The following is a 22625-nucleotide window of genomic DNA, read 5'->3' on the forward strand; positions in this document are numbered from 1 at the left end:
GAACAGCATGGGTTTACTACAAGAAGATCATGTTTTAGCAACTTGTTCACATTCTATAATAATGTTACCATTGAGCTAGACAAGGACAATGGATACACCATGATACTTTTGGATTTTGCTAAGGCTTTTGACAGAATACAGCATGGAAGACTTGCATAAACTGGAGAATATGGGATCGGATTATAAAATATTGGTATGGATAAGAGGATCGCTAACTGACAGACATAGACGTCATGAATGGGGTTGTGAATCTGCAAGATTCAAAGTAACCAGTAGTGTGCCCCAAGGATCAGTCCTTGGTCCACTGTTATTCAATCTGTATATTAATGACATTGGGAAGAATTTGATGGATGATGTACAGCTATTTGCTGACGCAAAGATGGATAGAATAATCAGGAATGCATATGATATACAGTACTTGCAGCATGATTTGAATAGGATGGAATTGTGGGCATGGGAAAATGGATATCAGTAAATGTATGCACTTCAGCATAATTAGATATCCAATGTCATATTATATTGATGGGATTATGCTAGAAGAAACTGACCAGGCTAGGAATTTTGGAGTGTTAGTAGATAAGAGGAAGTTCAGAAGCCATGGAGCAAAGATTGCAAATACAACTCAAAAGATAATTGCAATGCTGAAACGAATTTTGACATGTAAAGATAAGGATGTCGTTTTGCCTCTTTACATGGTCTTGATAAGACCTCACTTGGACTACTGTGCACAGGTCTGGTCTCCTGGTTTCCATTGTGATTCTGATAGTGGAGAGAGTGCAAGGAGTGTTAAAAATGATATCAGGGTTGTGGAAAACTGACACTAGTAAACAGGAGAAAGACGGGGTGATATGATTGAGACTTACAAACTTTTGAAATGGTCATAGGATTTCAACTGTATTTTTTTTTATGGAGGGTGAGAAAAGGGCAAAGGCATCCTTGGAAGCTGAGAATGAATACTGCTTAAAAAAAAAAAAAAAAAAGGGGGGGGGGTTGTAAGATCTAGATTTTTCTCTCACAGAGTGGTTCATGATTGGAATGGATTGCCTTGGATGCTTTGTATATGTGCATGCAACGTGAATGAATATAAGAACAAGTATGATAGCTAGTGTATGTATTCAATGAGTCCCTGATTCCCTGAAGGTCTCTCTTAATAATAATACTTATGCATTAAGAGCTGTTAAAATATGGAGGAAGATAAATAATATTTCAGTTAGGTCAACTATTATAAAAGTGCCTTCTAAAAAACAAATACCCAATGAATGTAGAAAAAATATTAGTGCCAATTTTCAAAAAGGAAATAAAACAAACTGAATTATAAAAAAGATGTTTATTAACTGGCTTATATTTTACTCGACTTCAAACCAGCATCTTTAGAGCACTAAAACAACATGTTACAATTTACATGCAGCAATGAGTAAGTGAAAAAATTCAAACTGTAATGGACAAAAGATCTAAAGGCCTAATTTGGCACCCTCTAATGTTTTTAAAAAGAAGTATTACAGCTGTGTAGGAGTTGATCATAAGATAACGGTCTTCTTTTTGGCAAATTAATACAGCCACACTTGTTCAGGTTAGGAGAATGCTTCATAGCCTTTGTCGACTCTAAAAATAATATTTCTGATCTATAATCATAAATATTATTTCATGCCCGCCTGGTTGGCTGAGTGGTTTGCGTATCCACTCTCCAGCCAAAAGGCTGCAGGTTCAACCCCCCCACCCCTTCCCCGTTGGCATCCAAAGTGTCTTTGCCCATGAAGCCAAATGACAAACACATCGACCAAAAATAAACCACCTTAAGGGCTTGTAAGTGAATGTGGTAAGTATTTTGCTTTCTAAGTGTTCCATGTATAAGTTAGCTTAAAGGGGAGAGTGGGAGAAACCTGGTAGTACCATTAATCTGTTTGTAGATTTTTCTTTGCCATGTAAAAATAACCTGCACATATAGTAAATTTGAATAATTTGAAGATGTCGGGGGGGGAGATTAGAATTTATAAAATCAAGTCTATTAGTGGTACATTAATAAATAAAGTGACATCAAAACCAACCATTATGTCTGAATTTTTAAGGATGTGATTTTTAACTAGTGATTTGAAATGGACAGAATTTTTTGTAAAAATAGAGGAGTGGCCAGCTTATAATTTAGTTCATTTTGGTGTTGTAATATTAAAATAATTTATAATGTTCAACAATTAAGCTTGTCTATTAGATAGATCTAAATAGAGGGATTAAATTATTATTAACCACCTTGAAAATCTGTACGAAACTTATTCAAGAAATTATAAATGTATTGGTGATATGAAGTGATGCATAACATGACTTTAAATTTTTACAGACATAATATATATACTGTAAAACAGTCAAGAATAGTAGAACACTCTGGATTTTATATTTTTTAGATTTACATAAAGCATTCAATAGTATAAAATTTAAATATAATAGTGAAAAGAAATTTTAAATATAGACATTTTAAATATAATAGTGAAAAGAAAAATAAGAACATATATGGTAAAGCATTTTAAAGATATTTATACAGATAATAAATGTGTAATTAACTATTATAATAATGAACCAAAAGAAACTGCAATTAAAATGAGAGGAATTAAACAGAAAGATTTATTAAGTCCACTGCTATTTCAATAGATGAAATAATAATAGAATGGAAGGATAAGATGTTAAATGGAATAGAATGTTAATATTATAGTACACCTAATCTGCTATGCAGTTTATGTAATAATGGTAACATATATAATTTACAAAGAGATATATTTCATTTCCAAGATTTCCCAAAAATATATGGAAATACAAATAGAAAAAAAACCAAGACACTCATGATTAGCAGGCATCCATTAGTCAGGTATAAGTTAAAAATAAAGAGAAAAATAATATGCATGATGAATTTTAAATGTTTAGGAATTCATATTAATCCATAGAGTATCAGAAAATGAAGTAAAAGAGTGGTTCCTTAAGGCCTTAAGGAACTGCTTGTGTGCCTTAAGCTCACAATAGCAATTGTAAGTTAAGGCACATAAGATATCTGGATGTTCAATCAGCACAATATGGGGAAAAAAAAAAAAAAAAAAAATCAAATATTGTAACTAAGACCAGTATATAAAGGAGGAGAGTACCCAAAAATAACTAGAATTATTTTTTTTAAAAAATGTTTATTAAAGTTTAGAATACCATATTCTAGTCTCCTTCAAAATACTCTCCATGTGAGTCAATGCACTTATTCCAACATTTTTTCCACTACTGGAAACAGTTCTGTAACTGTTCTACTGGAATCCTGTTATGGCCCCTAGGGACTTTTCTTTCACTTTGTCCACATCAACGAATCACTGCCCTTTCATGGTTTTCTTTATCCATTGGAATAAAAAAAATATCACGCGGCCTTCTCAAATTGAGATAAAAATGTTGGTCTTCATCATCTGTCCAGGAGGAACAAATTCTTTATGTACAATTCTATTCATATAAAAAAAAAACAACTCAAAACTGTTTTGATGTTTGATCAAACTTGACATTCCTTCTTGGGTCTCGGTGAATTTGCATGTTTCCATTGGCTTGATGTTTTTTTGTTTCTTGATTATAACTGTAGCACCAAAACTCATTCCCGGTCACAACTTTTAAAAGAAAGTTCTGGTCATTAAGAACTTGCACCCTCAAATCGCAGCAAGCATTCACATGGATTTTTTTTTTATTTTATTTTTATTTTTAAATCCTCTGTGAGCAAATGAGGCACAAATTTAGTGGATACACGCAGCGCTAGCGCCTAATATTTTTCTTGTGTGCACGATTAATATTCGGCACCTTTCCAAAAAAGCTTTTTTTGAATAAAGTGTGAATAAAACAAACAGGAAATGAAAAACAAATGAAAACCGCTTTACAGTATAATGTTACCTACGAATTAGTCCTGCATATACAATTTTTTTTTTTACACGGAACTCAACAATTAATCATAAGTTGATTTATGATACATCAAAAAATAAAGAAGAACTATTTTAGGTATATTTTCGTAAATTTTAATCAAAAATTACAGTGATATAATCGGGTACAGGATACAATTTCAGAATTTATTTGTTCGTTTCTGGGAAGATCTGAAGGGGCCCGAACGGAAGACGACGTACATTCATAATTATATGTACCATTCGTTGTTCATTTAAACTCTTATCTCATATTTTTTGACATCTTTTAATGCCTTTTCTTCTGCAGCGCCTGTGTATATTGCACACTTCACACATGCCACCAGCCAGGCCTGGATACACGTTTCATTTGCAATTCGGTTAAAATTCACTGGCACCAACTCCATGACAAATTCGTCTCTTCAGAAACTTGCTTGATGATCTTTTGATGATCTTCATTGATAGTCTGGCAAACCTTTTTGATGTTTTCATAATTTCTGCTTGTCATAAGTCGGCCAGATCGTGGTTGGTCTTCAGCTGACGTATCCCATTTTTAAAACAGGAAAACCACTTGTAGACCTTTTACCTAACGCGTCATCCTTAAAGTCATGCTGAAGCATAACAATAGTTTCAGCTGCAGTTTTATTCAAACGAAAACAAAATTCATGCACACACTTTCTGTTCCTTGTGGTAAGCTATCACAAAATCACCAAACTGCTTGTAAGGAACCAACAAAAAAAGCAGCCAGAACAACAAACCAGTTCACATAGGATGATGCCACTTGCCAGACTGGTGTGGAAAACAGCTCACTCATGATGCTTAGCGGCATCATCCGTAACTAGAAAATGCCTGTGTGCCAAGTTCAAATTCCAGTTATTTTGGGGTAACCTGTCATATATAAAAATATAATAAGACTGCTTTTAACTTATTCATCTGAAACAATTAAGACCAAACAGTTAAACTCTACTAAAGAAATTAACTCTTAGGGAAAAACAAAATTTGATATGATCAGAAATATACAAAAAAGTGTGCATTACATCCAGTAAATGAATGGATAGTAAACAGGAAAAAAGAATGGTGAAGCATGTTAACAGAATGCAAAAAGATATAATAGACCAACAAAAAATTGGAAATCAAGTATTAGAAAGCCATTTGGAAGACCATGGAAATAGTTGAAAAATAGAGTGCAGCAATAAATACTGTTACAACATGTCTAAGATCTTTGCCTTAACTTTTGGAAATTGATGGGTAGCCAGGCTCCACCAGTAGCTGTTAATGATAGTTCCACCCATGGCTATTGATGAATTTTGAAGGTTTAGAGACAGGAGTGTGACGGACAATTGCCACTTATTCATACACCTTAACAGGCATATTATTGTCTGAAATAGCATAAGTTCTAGGGTTGTTTATCTTAAGTTACGGGGTTAAAAAAAAGTTTTTATCCTACATTTGTATCTCATACTTCCATATTCTGATAATGTTAAGTTTAGTTTTAGTTAAGCTATATTCTTTATAATTTATATTTAAACCCTAAAGAAGTTGCTACGGAGTAGCTACTACTGAGTAGTAAAACTACTCAGCCAACATATCTATTTTTTTGTAATTTCTAACAATATTAATAAATCCCAGTTATTTACCATATAAATACAAGGAATGCTGTTGGTAGGTATGTGATGAATTGAAGATCCTTGTACCCTTGCTCGGAATGAAATTAGTTTTCACCAGGTACTATTGCTTCCTTTGTTTAAAGGATAGTCAAACATGCCACTGTACAGCCTACGATGGCACCTATCTCTCTCTCAAAGTTGCTGAGTTCACGTCGTGTTGCCATACCAACTGTATTCAACTGCTACGATGAAATACTATTTCCTACTATCTGTACACCAGTTTTTATGTTAACAAACCTGGAATGTTCCATGACTTCAAATAACAGGGGTGTCTGGATAATTATTGGTAGATAATGTATATTTCATATAATAGGTTTTCATGGCTATTGTACATGTTCAAAGAAAAATCACTTATATGACTATATATATAGCCAAATGTTAAATTAGAATATAACTTAATTTATTTTTAAAGACATAACTAGTTTTGTCTTAGGAAACTTCATCAGGTGCGTAGTACATAGAAGAAAAAAGAGATACACAAAAACATTACTTTGGTACATTACTAAAGTTCTAAATTATTAATGGATTGCTCACATTAGAATGGATTTGCAGATTAGTTGCATTATTGTTCTCATGCACAATGATGTGGTCTCGAGACCACTATAGCTGAATAGCATAGGAGTAAATCAGAAAGGTTGTGGCTAAGGTTGACATTAAGGCGAACAAGATTTAGAATATTCTAAAAAATATTAGAATGTTGATTCTGATATTTTTCTTTCAAGTTCATCACAGTATTTGTAAATAATTTCAGATCTATCCCAGTTTACTGAGTGTATAGTGGACTGATGGTCATTTGGATCAGAAGAATTAAGAACATGAATGGATAAGGCAGTGGCCCATCTCAGAGATATCACCTATGGTGATATCTCTGAGATGTTCTTTGATACAAAGCTACTGATTTTTCTGTTTGTCCATAATATGGAGAATTACAGCTACACCAAAGACGGTACATACCTGGATATTTCAAACTATTATGTTTAGGTTTTACTGGTTGAAGCCAGGATTGAAACTTTCTTAAAGGGGTGAATAAGGTATGAATTTTATATTTCTTGAGGATATTTGCAATTTGTTCAAAACAGACCTGAAATACAGATATAACCATTCACATCATTACTCTCTTCAGTATGGTGTGTGTAGAAGAATTAAATAAGTTTTGAAATTGTCTGCTTAGGATAACCATTCTTCTGAAAAATTGTATATGGAACAAATGAATAGCTCTTTGAATAACATGTGTTTATACAATTTGTTTTTTCTTTTATCCAATAAAAGCATCTCTTCTTTTATTGAATACAAGAAAAACAGTAAGAAAGAAGCCTCTTACTATAAAAAAGTAAACTACTTTTCTTGGGAAAGTAGTTTACTTTCTGTTTGTCCATATCTGTTTGCCCAATAAGTAAGTAAACAGCCTTAATTAGGATCAAAAGTTTACACAATATTTGCCAAATTCAAGATTATCGAAAGATTCGGAATCTATTTACATCATCAAATTCATGATAGGTACCCTCAAGGGGTATATAGGAAACTGTGATGGTGCTACATGAAAGATTTACATTATTATAACTTTCTATTGACAATTTTCCTTCAAATTAGTCTTATCTGCAAGGACTCCAATATTATTAGATATTTTAGTCTTCTAAGGTACTTATAAATTCAACAATCTGCCTACATCTTAGTCTTCTTCCTGTCCTGACACTGAACATTTGTTTACTAACCTTTCCTCTCCTATTCTCCTTAAGTGAGCATACTGTATGAGACCAGCCATTCCTGAATGCTAACAAATCTCAAATTACTTCCTAATATCTTCAATTTTAATATGATTCTGCCAGTGATGGCATCTGTTCACTCTCCTAATTTTTCTTAGAACTTTCATGTCTGTGGATATTTGATAAGTTTTGACAAAATATTTACAGAAATTAAAAAAAGAAGAAGACAAAAAGTGCAAACATCAATAAATACTGACTGAAGATGAAATATTGATGATCATGTTTTTATTGAAAGTAATTTCAAAGTTATAAAAGTGAACAACAATCCACTGTACAAATATGATACAAGTGTCATAAACCAAACACAATAACATAATCTATAGTTTAGAAGTACATCTAAAGAAGAATACCTACAGAATATAAGAATAATATTCAGGGTGAAGTATTTTTTTTAAAAAACAATAGCTATTAAACAACTTTTTTAAAAGAACTGAAAAATACAAAAATGACCTCATTATCTGAGTGTCTATGATAGTATATACTGTATGTAAATTCTAACACAGGTATTTTTAATGGACAGTGACAAAGTAGGAACATGGAAAAAACTTTTTTACTGCAAACGTGAGCATAAAAAACTTTTCCCTATGACAAATTTAGATTCCTGCTTTTACAAGAATCCAGAAAATGTTTCACATGATGAAAAGTGTGATAACAACTAAACAAATAAAATAAAAGGAAACAACCAGCCAACAATCATGAATTTCTTAAAAGAAATATAAATTTGTACAATACTCTAAATTTGTCTATGCATCTTTAGCTGATAGAATGTCAGCGGTATGTAATATCCAGCACACATGAATTAATTTCATATTTCTTTGATGCCATACATCAAAAGCAAACAAGCATAATCAAGTGACTGTATTATTCAGATCCTTGCTCCATCTCATCACTCATCTGATATACACACCAACTATTATGGTGTGTATAATGGGGAATTTCATTTATAACACTGTCTGTTCAAAGAATTTTGCATTTATTACTTTAAAAACAAATATAATTTAAATACAATGAAGCCTTTGTTTTGATACTTGTGAATATTATTCAACATTTTGAAACTCAAATTACTTCAACTTGAGCTATATGCTAATATGGAAAATATAGAATATGTATGAAGGTAGGGAATATCCCTATTTTTCAAATAAATCAAGTTTGCATAATTAAATTATATCATAAAAACTTATATTTATAATCAGACTCATTACAAAAATTTTCATGATTTATAATAGATTATAAATTGAATTTTCGAAATATTGATCAACATCTGAGGATTCAGCATATTAAATTATATATGCAATAACAATACACCTAAAAGAGAATTATCATTTTGGAAACAAACTGATTTTTTTCCCCCAAAATATAATACAAAATCATTAAAAAAAAAAAAGAGTCCACTTAGAATTATTGCAGTTGATCATAATATGACTAAAGACTGGTGTACTCAACAGTGTAGAGAATAATAAATTAATTATTTTCATATACGTCAACTGATACATGAATCATGATCTTACAAAATCATATCTTTCCCTTTCCCTCCTTTTTTTTTTTTTTTTTTTTTTAAATGAATGCATATTAGGGAAAGGGCATACCATTTACAAATATACTTAACAATAAAATCCAACTGATATTAAAAAAAAAGATACTGAAATAACTCGTATCCAATGAGTTATTGACCATATGATCCAGCAGCATCAAAAGCACCCTTCTTTCTTTTGAATTTTTCAGCTCTACCTCTCGATCTTCCTCTTTGAAAGTTTCCACCTCTACCTATTAGAATACAATAAAAATAGTCAATGCATAAAGTTGCATCCCTTAATTTGGCAACCCATGCATTATCATTTTCTAAAGTATACCCTAAAGTAGTGTACACCAATATGATAGTGTAACACAATTAATACTGCATTTCACTACTACCTCCACATGGATTATAAGAAAATAATGAGAACTGACTGGAAATTTCGATCCAATCACCATCCTTTTCTTCCTATGATGCTCTGAGGATTTTTCGTTTTTATCGTTTGTTTCTATGTACACTAATGGCCAAAATTGTGGAAACCTTTTGGAAAAAGTATATTTCTAAGGTTTGATGGCTCATAACGCCACTTTTTTTTGAGTAATACCATAAAATTATATATCAATGGAAAGATAATTTAATCAAGAATGTAATGCAATAACTTTTATGAAGGATTTTTTATTAGAAAAGCAGTTATAAAGAAGAAAAGTGAAACACATAGAAAAAATTAGATATACAAAAATTCTCACAATGTGAGCTAATACTTAGTTGGGTAACCTTTAGCGTTAATTACACCCTTACAACGCCTTCCCATGGAGTGACCAAGTTTTTTTAGTTCTGCAGCTGTTATAATGTGAAACCAAGATTGAATTATTGCTTCTATTAATTGGGTTTTATTGGTGGGTTGCTTCTGACTAACAAGTTTCTTTTGTCAGCTCCATAGATTTTCGACTGGGTTAAGGTCTGGGCTATTCCCAGGCCATTCCGACAGTGGAATATGATTATCTGAAATCACTTTTTGCACACATCAGCAACAAGACATGGAGCTGAATCCTACTGAAATATAAATGTTTCATTATCTTAGAAAAGATCACATGCGGAAGGCTTCAGTTTGGGCTCAAGTATTTCATTTATGTATTTTGGGACATTTATATTCCCATTAATCACACAAATTCTGCCCACACCTTTTGATGTCATACAACCCCAGATGGTAGTGATGGCATCATTCATGCCATCACTACCAAACAAGGAGATTTTGGTCTCATCACTCCAAATAACACTGTCCCATTGTTTCGCTGTCCAGTTAACATGGATTTTAGCCCAGTTTAATCTTTTCAACCTTTGTTTTGAGAGATAAAAATGGCTTTTTTTCGTGGAATTCTAGCATTTAGACCAAATTCCTGCAGTCTGCGATGAACAGTCCTTGCACTCAACTTCACATTGTATTGTGTCATTTCATCTTGTATACACCCAGATGATTTTCTTCTTCTGTCATGTAGACAGAAGAAAATCTGGGTGTATACAAGATGAAAATCTTCTGTCTCAATTCTTCTATCATCACATGCTGTTGTGCACCTTTTCCAGTCTGGTTTTGTAGTGACTGAGAGTCTCCTTATACCTCTTCAAAAATTTAGAAATGCCACCTTCGGTTAAGTTTCCACCAATTTTTCTTCTAATTTCTTCATAACTCTAGTCTTGTTCACTTAATAGTACTATTTTACATTGCTTTCTGGGTGACCAGTCAACTCTTTGCACCATTTCTTTAATTTTATTACGTTTTACAAGCTCACTAAATGAAAGAACAAAAAAAAAAACCCAACCAACTTGATAGCAATCACATAATACATTAACAAATGTCCTCCTCTCAGCTCCAATACATGACATCAATAGCTGAATCCTACTGTGACCTTATTGGCCCATTGCCAAAACAAGATGACACCTGATTGGCTCTCTCTCTCAACACTCATGCTCATTGGCTACATTCAAATGAAGGAAAGCTACTTCATATCAATCTAAGCAAGTTGTGCTTCTTTTTTTTTTTCTGGTTAATTGGGTATAACTTTTCATAGAATACAGATCTCATCTCATCTCATCTTCTTTATACCCTCTTTTACCTTGCGGTGTCGAGGGTTCATTGATCATCGGACCTCACTCCGTTTACAGGATAAGGTGGTCAGCCCTATGCCCTGGTGTATCATATGGCCTGTAGTGTTAAGTTCTCAAGGCCAGTTTGCCTGCTTTGCAGGATGAAAAACCCCAGAATAAACTGGGGAAAAAACCCTGCTGTCCACACCCAAGACTGGCTAACTTGGCTATGGCTGAGGAAGATCCTTCAGTTCCTCACGTCACCGACGGGAATCGAACCTAGGACACTCCTTCCCCAGGCATATGGTTGCGAAGCGTATAGCCACTAGGCTAACCGCGCGTAGAATACAGATAATTGAACAAATTTTTTTGCATTACATTCTTGATTAAATTATATATCTTTCCATTGATATATAATTTTATGGTATTACACCAAATAAAAGTGGTGTTATGAGCCATTAAACCTCAAAAATACACTTTTTCCAAAAGGTTTTCCACAATTTTGGCCACTAGTGTGTGTGTGTGTGTGTGTGTGTGTGTGTGTGTTGTTATGTGCCATCCAGTCATTTCCAACTCCTGGTGATCTTGTGAGCAAAGGCTCTTCATCTCACTTGGCCTCTTGTCTTTTCTTTCAGCAGTTGTAAGTTGAAGTTTGTAACTTTCTTTATGTTATCCATCCAACTCTTTTCCAGTCTTCCTCTCCTTCTCATGTCGTCAATCTTCCCCATCATAACTGCCTTTTCCAATGATTCATTTACTTGCATAATATGCCCAAAACACATTGTTTAGTAATCACTCCCTCCAAGAAGCATTCTGTCTTTATGCTCTCTAAAACCTTCTTATCAGTCGTTCTTGTGGGATTCTTAATTCTCCTCCATGTCCATAATTCAAATTAATCAATTTGCTTTCTGTCTTCATCTTAATGATCCAGCTTTCAACATCCATACACCATTACTGGAAATGTCATAATTTTTGTCAGATTTAACATAGCTTTTTTCCCCCCCATGGCTATCTTTTTTCTTTTTTTTTTAAATTCAATCTTCACATTGGCCACCATCTTATTCTAGACTCCAGTAAATCTTAACTTTCAATCACCTCTATTTTATCTCCCTCAATCATAAATTTATCTAAATTGCCTGAAGCCATTACTCTTGTTTTTGCTGATGTATAAATTAAGCCCAGCTTTATCACTTTCCCTCTTAACCAATAGAAGCAACCACTTCAGACCTTCCTCAGTTTCTGCAAAGAGGGTTGTATCATCTGCATATCTTAAGTTATTTTTCTGCCACCAATCTTAGTGGAATATATAAACACTACTACCAGATCTAATAAATGAAGATGAGGGATGGAATATACTGTTATTAGCAAACTCCCATTACAATAAGTAACTCAGTAACTCCCATTATAATATAACAGGAAAAAAAAACGAAAATTACCTATTTTATTTGGTTACCTTAATATATATACTTCTAAATAGTCCAGTATTCTTTAAGCATGTAAATTAACCATAAGTATGTTCAGGTATACACATACAATCAAGCAGTGAAAATAATTCAAAAGTATGATAAGAGTTCTATTATAGTAACTTCTAATAGTGAATATAAAGTAATCTACAGCTTTTGGACTACAGCTGTCTTAAAATGAGTCTCCAACTAGATTGAGTAAATTTATGTAGCCAAAATTGATGGAGTTCAAGAAGTGCTTCATTACTGATTATGACTTCACAAATAGTCCTCAACTGGACATGTAATCACATGTGTAATACTACAGTTTTCTTCTGATTCATCCCAGGTGGTGTGTCCAATGTGTGATCTACTAGGCTTAACTTGCAATAAGGCAGAATATGTATGTATGTCTTAACTCCTTCAAGGCAGATGTTAACAGATTTTATCTGTCCATAATAAATTGGAGGCAAAAGGCATTTTATACATTCCTGAATGTGTCGTCAATGAAGTTTTTTCTAAGGGAAAACAGATAAAGATTGTTAGTTTGGTGTATGATTTTAAAGTGAAGATAACATTTAAACTACAAATCAAAGTAACTCCATTTCTAACATAACCAAGAGTATAAAATGCCTTATGCTTCCAACTTACTATAGACAAACAAAAACTGTAATGTATGCCTAGAAGAAGCAAAGAAATAACATATAAAATGCATCTTCTGCTAAAAGACATTTACAAGCATCCATAACTGTACTAGGATTTGAACACAAGATATTGGCTGGAGAATCAGAAAAACTATCCGATCAGCCAACTAAGCTAGTAAGGGGGAGTGGGAGGGAAGTATCTTATCTATTTTATAGAATTATAGCCACTGGCTAAAGTAGCTATAATAGCCCAAAAGCTGAAATCTTACTATATTTTTACCATTATTATTATTATTATTATTACTATTTTTAAATTTAATATGTATACTATCTTTTTACTAGATTCTTTGGAACAGCCTTCCTCACTAAGTCTTCCACCACCAGCTAACCTTCAGCTATTCAAAAATAAATAAATAAAATGTAATTGATAACAGGCATTTTGCCAACTGTCAGGAAGCTTTTAGGTCCTAGAAAAATTTCCCAAACAGCAAAATCCCCCCTCCCCCCCAAAAATAGTAATTTCAAAATTAGTTTAAAATCTTTTCTTCAAAAATCATGATTAGATTTGATGATACAATTTTATCACTAAAACAGATCTTATTCTCCCAACATTTTTGAATAATTCACTGTTAAACATAAAGAGCCAATCTACCTTTTACTTTTTGCTCAAATTCATGCAACATTTTAAGGACCCTTTGATTTTTCATCAGAAAGAATCTTCAAACTGGATATCAAAAAGTTTTCAGAGCTGACACACCTGTCATGTTTTTACTTTCCCCTATCCCATAGCCCATATTTAACCCATTCATAAGGGCAACAAATCTTAGCATCAAATTTACTGTCCTATTTCTCTCAATTCAATTCTTTCTAAAGTAATGAACTGCTATGCAACCTTATAACTACTCAACTAAAAAAAATCACCCACATGGATTCCTCCACTGTTGATGAATGGGGGGGGGGAAGAATCCTCTTGCTATATCTCTAAAGAATTTGACTAGGTTTGGCACCAATGCCTATTAATTAAGTTCCCATCATGTGGTCTGTCTACAGATTCTGCAATTAAATTACCAGATTTCTGTCTTTATGAATGTTATATGTGATGAATCTTTATTCTCACACTACTTTGCAACTAATAATGAAGATCACTAAAGCTCAGTTCTTCACCTTCCTGTCTTCCAGTTGACTGCTAATTTAATCCATAGTTTTGCCAAAAACACTATACTACAATTCTCTTTTTCATTTGACATCTCTTTCACTAAATAAATCAATAAAACTTCCAAAATACCCACTTCCACAGCCCTAAATTCTCATCTCATTACTTCATCTCCAAACAGTTTATGCAAACCATATATCTGTCCACCCACTGAAGGACTTTCTAATGTAACTCAGTCATAGTATCAAGAATGTCCTTTGGTTGGGAAAACCTGGATTGAAACCTGTCTAGAATGCAAAGAACTTTTATACGGGCTTTTCAATTGAAGGTGAGTTAGTCTTGTATAGAGGGCAAAAGATTTTTCCTCAGAGAAACTCAGGTTTCTCATATCACAAAACAGACAAACTGGGCAGACAAACACATACAATTAATAATTAACAGACATAATACACTTGCCTCTTAGCCTTCACCGCTTTGGCTGAAATTCAATAACATACATTTCAAATTAGGGTTGAGGATGACTGCATGCTCTACTAACCCACAGAGTTACTAGGACTTAAGCTCCTGGTAGAGTCATTCTAGACAGACTGGCCAAAGAGCAGAGGACAACACATGTATATTTCATGCACACACCCTCTCTCAAAATGGACCAAATCAATATGAGGGAGCAGATAAAATCCTTTTGCATGAAGCCAAGAAACCAATTCTCTCATAGCTAGACCATCACCCAGAATAACAACGATTATGTAAGTAACATACACTCCAATCATAATCTCTAATTTTGAATGTGCAAAGAGAGAAAATGTTTACCTAAAATTGCCAAGGCAAAAATCTTCCAAAATTTTGCATCAGTCCTAAATGTGGTGCAAGGCACTGGAAATGACATGGAACATTTTAAGCCTCTCAGAAATAAGAAGAAACTCTGAGTAGATAACTGACTTGAAGAGTTGAAAACTTAATCTATCATATTAAAAAAACCAAGAGTCAATATCAAACAGAAGCAGAAACCAAATACATCAGAACTGAAAAGATTCTACTCTGAATATGGTTTCTTTGAAAATTAAAACATCTGAAGGTACGGTAATGACCATAATCCAGATCTATGTATCAACAAGCTCTCAGAGTGATACTGAAGTTAATAATTTCTACAAACTATGGCATATCTTGTAACAATAAATCGCTCATGTGATATCTCATTCCTATGTTCAACATCTGTCTCATGCTGAATCAATTAAACTAATTAACAGTTACTAATTCAGAAATCTATTCATAAAACACTACTTGCTATTTATGTTCTGCCCCAATCTGAAGAAGCACATAACAGTTGTACAAAACTAGTAATTAATTTATTGAAGTACTTTACTTTGTATGTAGTTTTTGCCAGTAACAAAATATGGATACAACAGGCCATCAAATTTTTAACTTTTAATATGCCTTATAATCTTGAAACTCCAGTTTACACTCAGTAAATTGACAGTAATAAATCTCTTCTTCAAGAGGAAGAAGGAATTCATTATTGATGACATAGACTACACACTAGTTCAAAATGTAAATTGTTCAAAAGACAGGGCTAATAAATAAATTTAACTTCAATACAGATCATAAAGTGAGAAGAACTATTCAAACTGCTTTAGCAAAAACTAACATAATTTAAGAAAAAATGTGATCCAAAGGTAATTCAGAATATTATTGATGCATATAAAAGTAACTCAACAAAACTACTGAATACATCTGTAAAAAAGGACACCTGCTAATCTGCAGCCAAACGGAAACAATTAAAGCTTCAAGTAAACCAATCATTAACCATTATTCAAAGAAAAAAAAAAGCACAAAGTGGCGCCTACCAAAAATACCGAAGAACTGTTAAAAAAACAAGAATGACTATTCAAGAATAGAACGACTCAACAAGAAATAAAATCAAATATGTTGAGCTCAACAAAATTATAATGAATGAGAGAAAATGGGCATGCAACATGTTAATGCTGCATTATTAAGGGATGACTTGGAAAATAATACTAACTTAAAAATAACAAAAGATGAATCAATTAACTGAAAAATGAAAAGGAAGAACCCACAAAGAATCTTAAAAATAGCAAGTAATTTATTTCTACAAGAACTCCAACCAACTTCCTTTTGCTATCACAGGCCTGTTACTGTACAGAAATTGAAAATGCCATATACATGCAATGAAAAAAATTTCATGTGAAGATAAAATAAATAATGAACTGTTAAAATATGGATGCAAAGAATTGTTACTTACTCTGGCAAAACTTCACAATGTTATTATTGAAGAATCTATCCTAGGCAATTCCTTTTACACAAGAAATATTGTAAATAAATCAAATATAAATAACTCTAACAGTCTTATTTTTCATAACTATAATTTGTTTGTAAAATTCCAGGCGAAGATAAAATAAATACTGAATTGTTAAACTATGGATGCAAAGAATTGTTACTTACTCTGGCAAAACTTTACAATAATGTTATTATTGATGAATCTATCCTAGGCAATTCCTTTTACACAAGAAATATTGTAAATCAAATATAAATAACTCTCGACCAAACAGTCTTATTTTTTGTTAGTTATTCAAAACAGAATCTTGGCTCAGCTAGAAATAAACCAGCCATATGGGCAAGCAGGATTTAGGAAGAACTTTTCTATAATATAACTTGCATACAATAAATTAAATTACTGAAAAATAATAATAAATAATTTAACTGTATAACCCATGCTGCTCTTTTAGACACTAGATTGGAACAAGGTATAAATGTTAATATATCAAATTAATGCAAGTTATATGTAGAAAAAGTAGCAATCTATAATGAAAGAAAGGGAGACTAATTCCCAATCAATAAAAGTGTTAAATAAGGTGACTTAATAGTCCCTAGACTTTTTACTGCTACACTCAAGTTCTCCATATTCGGAGAACTTGACTGGACCAACAAAGCATTATGAAGCATTGCATCATTTAAAACTCATGCCATGAATAGGAATTCAATGTGCCACTGATCTCCTCAGGCAACATTATAATTACCATTATGCATTTCAATATTGAGAAAAACCTCATTAAGACATGACTTAGAAATGTATACAATGTAAGTTAACTTGCATGTATCAGAAACTGATGGTAAGGATGATTATGTGTAGCTTAATTTCTTCAGGCAATAATTTAAACTATGTGAGCTTATTCTTAGGAGTTTTCCAAGAATGCTTTCTATAATCAACTTTCAGACTCTCTTTATTCTGTCCCATCAAAATTTTCAGATCACAGGTGGAAATTTTAATGCACAAATAGGTCAGATGTTTCAGGAATCACAAAAAATACAGGGCTTTTCATGTATCACAAATACAACAAATGAAAATGGATATCTTCTAGTTGAACTATGCAGCATTCATAACTTTGGAGATCTACAGAGCAAATTTTCACACAACCCCGGAAGAAAATGGACCTGGGAACATTCGAATTGAACAAGATCACAAATTGATCATATTTTAATCAATGGTGAGATCAGCTCAAAATTGCAGAGCTTACAACAGTGGAGAACTAAACTCCAATCATTGAATAATAAGTGCACACATAAAACTTCACCTTAGCACTTTTACCTAAAAACAAGAACAAATATCACTGGAATGACCTAACTCCTCCTAATATACAAACTCATATAGAGATGCACTACAAAACAAAGTAAAGGAAGGCCCAATTGCCTGAAGAATCATCACAGAGCCTTCATTTATATCGTGCAATCCATCCATAAAGTAGTAGAAAAAACTTTGATCACCAAGACTTCTTTGTGTCACCCATTTCCCTTGAGAAGAAATTGAATAAGAACAGAATAATATTAAGCACCAATACAGGAATCAGACAATGCACAATCTCTGGACTCAGCTAAAATAACTAAATGATCAAGTGGCCTTTTGAAATGACAAGAAATCCATATCCAGGCTATCTGTCAAAAATTAGAACTATATCAAAATACTCATAAAACTAGAGGAATGTACCAGACGGCTAACTTCTTAGGCACCAAAGAAAGGAAGCACAAAAACCTAAGGATAAAAGTAAAAAAACAGCAAATCCCGAGAACAAAAATGAAGAATCCTTACTGTGGAAGAACCACTTTGAAAAGCTGTTGAATAACTGATTGTAAACATTACAGATGCTTGCCAGAAATAATAATCTAACAAGAACTTCCCATTGTGTGCAACAATTTGAAACTGTACTAAAAACCTAAAAGAATAAGAATGCACCTGGACAGGTGATATAACAGTAAAGGCTATTAAACATGGTGGAAAAGAGCTTTGGAAATGACTACTGAATATCTGTAGCTCTAGCTACATTCAACATTCCATCACAATGAAGAGAAGGCCTTATAATAATAATACCAAAAAAGGTTACTCCCCTAAAAAAGGGCAATTTGAACAACTCAGGAAATTACAGAGGAATTACACTACTTCTTACTACAATGAAAATCTATAACAGAATACTTCTAAACTGAACTGAACCATATGTAACACTTCTTCTACAAAAGAAATCAAGAAGGTTTGTTGAAAATCAGAAAGAAACACTGTTGAACACATCCACTGCCTTAGAAGATTGCTAGAAGGAAGAGATAAAAACCTTCATTAATCTTGATTCAATCAATAGACAAATATTCAATATTCTCAGTTATTATGGCATATCCTTGCAATCAAAGCAATACAAAAACCATACCAGAATTATTATGGAAGAGTAATGGTCAAAGGGAGAGATGACAAAGTTTTCCCATTTCCACTGGAGTTCTTTGGGACCATCTTTTTTTATTATTATCCTTGATTATACATTCGACTCATAGAAAATGGGTAAGGAATAACTTAGATGCAGCTAGAACATACATAAGCAGTTTCTGTTCTGCAGATGATGTTTTGCTGATTAACATTCATACGGCCCAAAATCACCTAGATCAGGGCTGGCCAACCTTTAACATTCCATGTGCCAATTTTTTCATATATAAGTTCAGATGCATCATACAACTCTTGTACCCTTAAAATTTCCAAGTAAAAATACGTTAATATAGACATGATATACTGATTTAATATAAAAACAAGATTCTCTCTCCATAACTCAGACCCAAGCACTAGCTTCAGTTTTCCTTCTATTTCAGTCTGATGTTGTGTTTTATATTGTCTATTAAGATCATGCCTTTTATTATGTGAGAAAGTGTTTTCAAAAACAATGCACAACAGTTTTCCTGACAGATTCACTATAAATAAGAACTTATTTTCCCACTGTTCATTGAATTCACACTTACTATCACCTTCTGTTTTTCTTTTGCATTCTGATGGGTAACTGAATATAAAAACAAGGCTTAATTTTCATAAAAGTACAAAACTGCAAATGTTTACAAAGCACAACTCCACAGTGCACAAGTATCAGTTGTAAACTGAAATGACAAAAACCAGCGACATACTGCTGTTGTTAACGCTTGACACCTCAGGATCATACAACTGAATGTGCAAAAGATGAGCACAAAACAATAAAATTGCTAAAAATAATTATTAAGTTTTAGCTGTTTTTTCTAGAAATCAGTTTTTGGTTAATACCTTTTTCATAAATAGACTAACTTTTTTATTATTATCCAATGTGTCACTCCTACTAATCAAATGCACCACTTTTGGCACATGCACCATAGGTTGGCCCATCCCTGACCTAGATAATTTATGTAAAAATGCAGCACTGATTGGGTTAGCAGTAAAATTAAAGTCCTAAAGATTAGAAGGAAGGAAATATTAAGCTAAATGACCACATTCTTGAAGAATATAAATGATTTTCAGTACCTTGGTTCGTACAACAATATTCTAACATATAGTGAAAAGAAAGCACAAAGTTCTTCAATTCCATAAAACTAACTAATATCTGAAAATCCAATGTCATCAGCACAGATATCAAAATTAGTCTGTAAAAACCACAAGTCAAGCCCTAATCACATATGGTGCCCAGACAGGGAACATTATTACTCAATGAGCAGTTAATATCATCAATAGCTTTGGGACATTGTGCCTTCAAACAATATTAGGATATGGCAAGATCATATTCCTAATACTGTCATCCTTGAAGAAAGCCAGCAAAGACCCTTAATAGAAACAATAAAAAAAAAAGTCAGCTAAGATGGGTGGAACACCAACTTTTAGACATCAATCTTCACCTACGTTCGGTGCTCTTGCTCTCTAAAGATCAACTAATAGACACAGAGGAAGAGAAAGACCAAGAAAACAGTTTTGGTAATACATAAGCAAACTTCTTTTTGAAGATGAGGATCATTAACCATCTGACATTTACAATTTAGCACCAAACAGAGCAACTTGCCTTGTTTTTATCTAATACATTTGATCTACATAAGTTTTTGTTTTATGAATATTTCTCTATATATTTCCCTATTCATACATGAATAAATGATGATGATCAGCTTATTCTTTAAGTCTTGCACTAAAGCACAAAAACATGAAGAATAAAGTTTGTGCAGTGCAGAGTGCAAAATCAATACCGTACCTATTACCTAAACAAATTAATTTTTTTTTCTGGTTATAAGCAAAAGAAGAAAAAAAAAAGATTAACCAGAAAATAATATGAATTTTTATACCTCCACCTCTAAAGTCTGCTCTCTTCTGCCAGCTGGGCATTTCTACTGGAGGTCTCTGTTCTTTCGGTCTACCACCTCTATCTGGTACCTATAATATTTATAAATAAAAACTTCATGAAACTAACACAAAAGTCTAGACATAATCATTCGTATCTTAATTAATAATTTCATTTGAAATAGATAAACCAATTTTATTCCAATAATTTACAGTTCACAATTATTAGTGAGAATACGGAAGCTTGTCCTCTTGGAGTTGTTAACAAAACAAAATATTACCAGATCACATTATAGACGAGATAGCCACATTTATATCTCCATTTCTATTTTATATTTAATGCACTGGGATACTTTCTTTATCAAGATGCAGGGGCAGCTTATCTTAAACAAAACTAAATCTGAAGCATAATTCAGTATGTGATTTTTGTCAATCTCAGACAAGAAAGCACTTCACTATAGTTTTTCTGGAATATGGTTGGTCCAGTGGACACAAAACAGTTGTTTCATCCTCATTCAACTTACAAGTTGTGGGTCAGAATCCCACTGTGACACAGATATAATGTTTATGGATAATGTCTTTAGATAATAGACAATTTCATTTCTCTTTCTATATACATATATTATATATATAAAAGGCTTGTGTAGCTCAGTGGAAGTGGCACTTACATCTTTTATGCTAGGCCACTCAAAAATAGACTTCAAGTCTAGTTGCTGACTGGAGGAACTTTTTCTAAACCATTCTTCAACCAGTTTCCGAGTTAGTCTATCTCTGGCACAGGCAAGCAGTTTTTTTTCTTCCAGAAACTCTGGTTTTTCATCCTATAAACTCAAGAAAATTTGCCGCAGAACCCACACTATTTCAGACAAGAACATATCCTTTTAGGATTAGTTGCACATCCAAGAAATAGCAGCACTTGTTTGCAACTCTCTTCATTGGTTGCTACTTATAATTAGTGATAGTCTTGGGCCAGCTATCTCTGATTGGCTATTAGTGAAGAATGAAAGGCCCAGTTAGTCTCCAGAAAGCTAGATAGGGTTAAAAAAATTCATCTTCTACTCCCTAAATTACTCCCTATAAAGAAATAAAAGGCATTAGCTAATTTTATGCAGGATAGAAACTCTTGCAAGCAATAATTGTAACGATGTCCTATGCAGCAGTGTGTTTGAAGTCATCTGGCATGAAGTGGAAGCTAACAAGATGAAATATATGGTGGGATGCTGCTCTAAACTTGGCAGTTCAGTTACTAAGGATGAAGAAATGCATTGCCAAATAACGCTGATGGGTACTAAAGGAGTAATTATTATGGGTGACTTAAATTATCCGAACATTGATTGAGTAACAGAGAAAACTCACAGTAAGAGAATCCACTGAGCTGTTGTGAGATGATTTTCTCTCAAGCAGCATATAAAACAAGTAACCCAAGGACAAGGAGCTTTAGATTTGATAGGACGTGATTGTTTTTCTGGCATTTTGTGAACAACAATCATGCAGCACTAGACCCAGGAAGGCAAAGTATATGGATGTTCCAATTAGGACAAGTTACATGAGGAATTGCAAAGCTAGAAAGTATGACAAAATCAGAAGAATACTATGCTCATTCCCATGGTAAGCTTTGAAAAGATGCTTAAATCAATCTGTAGGGACACATTCATTTGGTATCTGAATGTCTCTAGAATTCGAAGAACAAATACAGTGGGAGTGAAATGGATGAAATGATGTGAAAAGAATATTGTGAGAATAAAAGGGAGAGGAGTTATAAAATACATAAAGCTCAGGCCAGAATTATGAGTATTATACAAAAAGATAAGTTGAAATAGGAAAAGAAATTAGTTGCTTAGGCAAAAGGCAACCA

General features: G+C 33.0%; 1 protein-coding gene across 1 annotated transcript in view; it reads right to left on the reverse strand.

Moving 5' to 3' along the window:
• Positions 1-7528: 7528 nt before the first annotated feature.
• LOC150102423 (protein TSLIG3A-like) overlaps positions 7529-22625 on the reverse strand; it is a 175062-nt gene continuing 159965 nt past the window's right edge. Inside the window, exons 10-11 of the mRNA XM_090399464.1 lie at positions 20776-20863; positions 7529-9090 (exon numbers count right to left, since the gene is read on the reverse strand). Of these exons, the coding sequence (XP_090255590.1) occupies positions 8990-9090; positions 20776-20863 (189 nt within the window). The 3' untranslated portion in view covers positions 7529-8989. The remainder of the gene's footprint in view (positions 9091-20775; positions 20864-22625) is intronic.

This window comes from Typopeltis vanoorti, chromosome 10, assembly GCF_054136105.1.
Source record: "Typopeltis vanoorti isolate ZY-2024b chromosome 10, IOZ_Tvanoo_1.0, whole genome shotgun sequence".
NCBI lineage: Eukaryota > Metazoa > Arthropoda > Arachnida > Uropygi > Thelyphonidae > Typopeltis > Typopeltis vanoorti.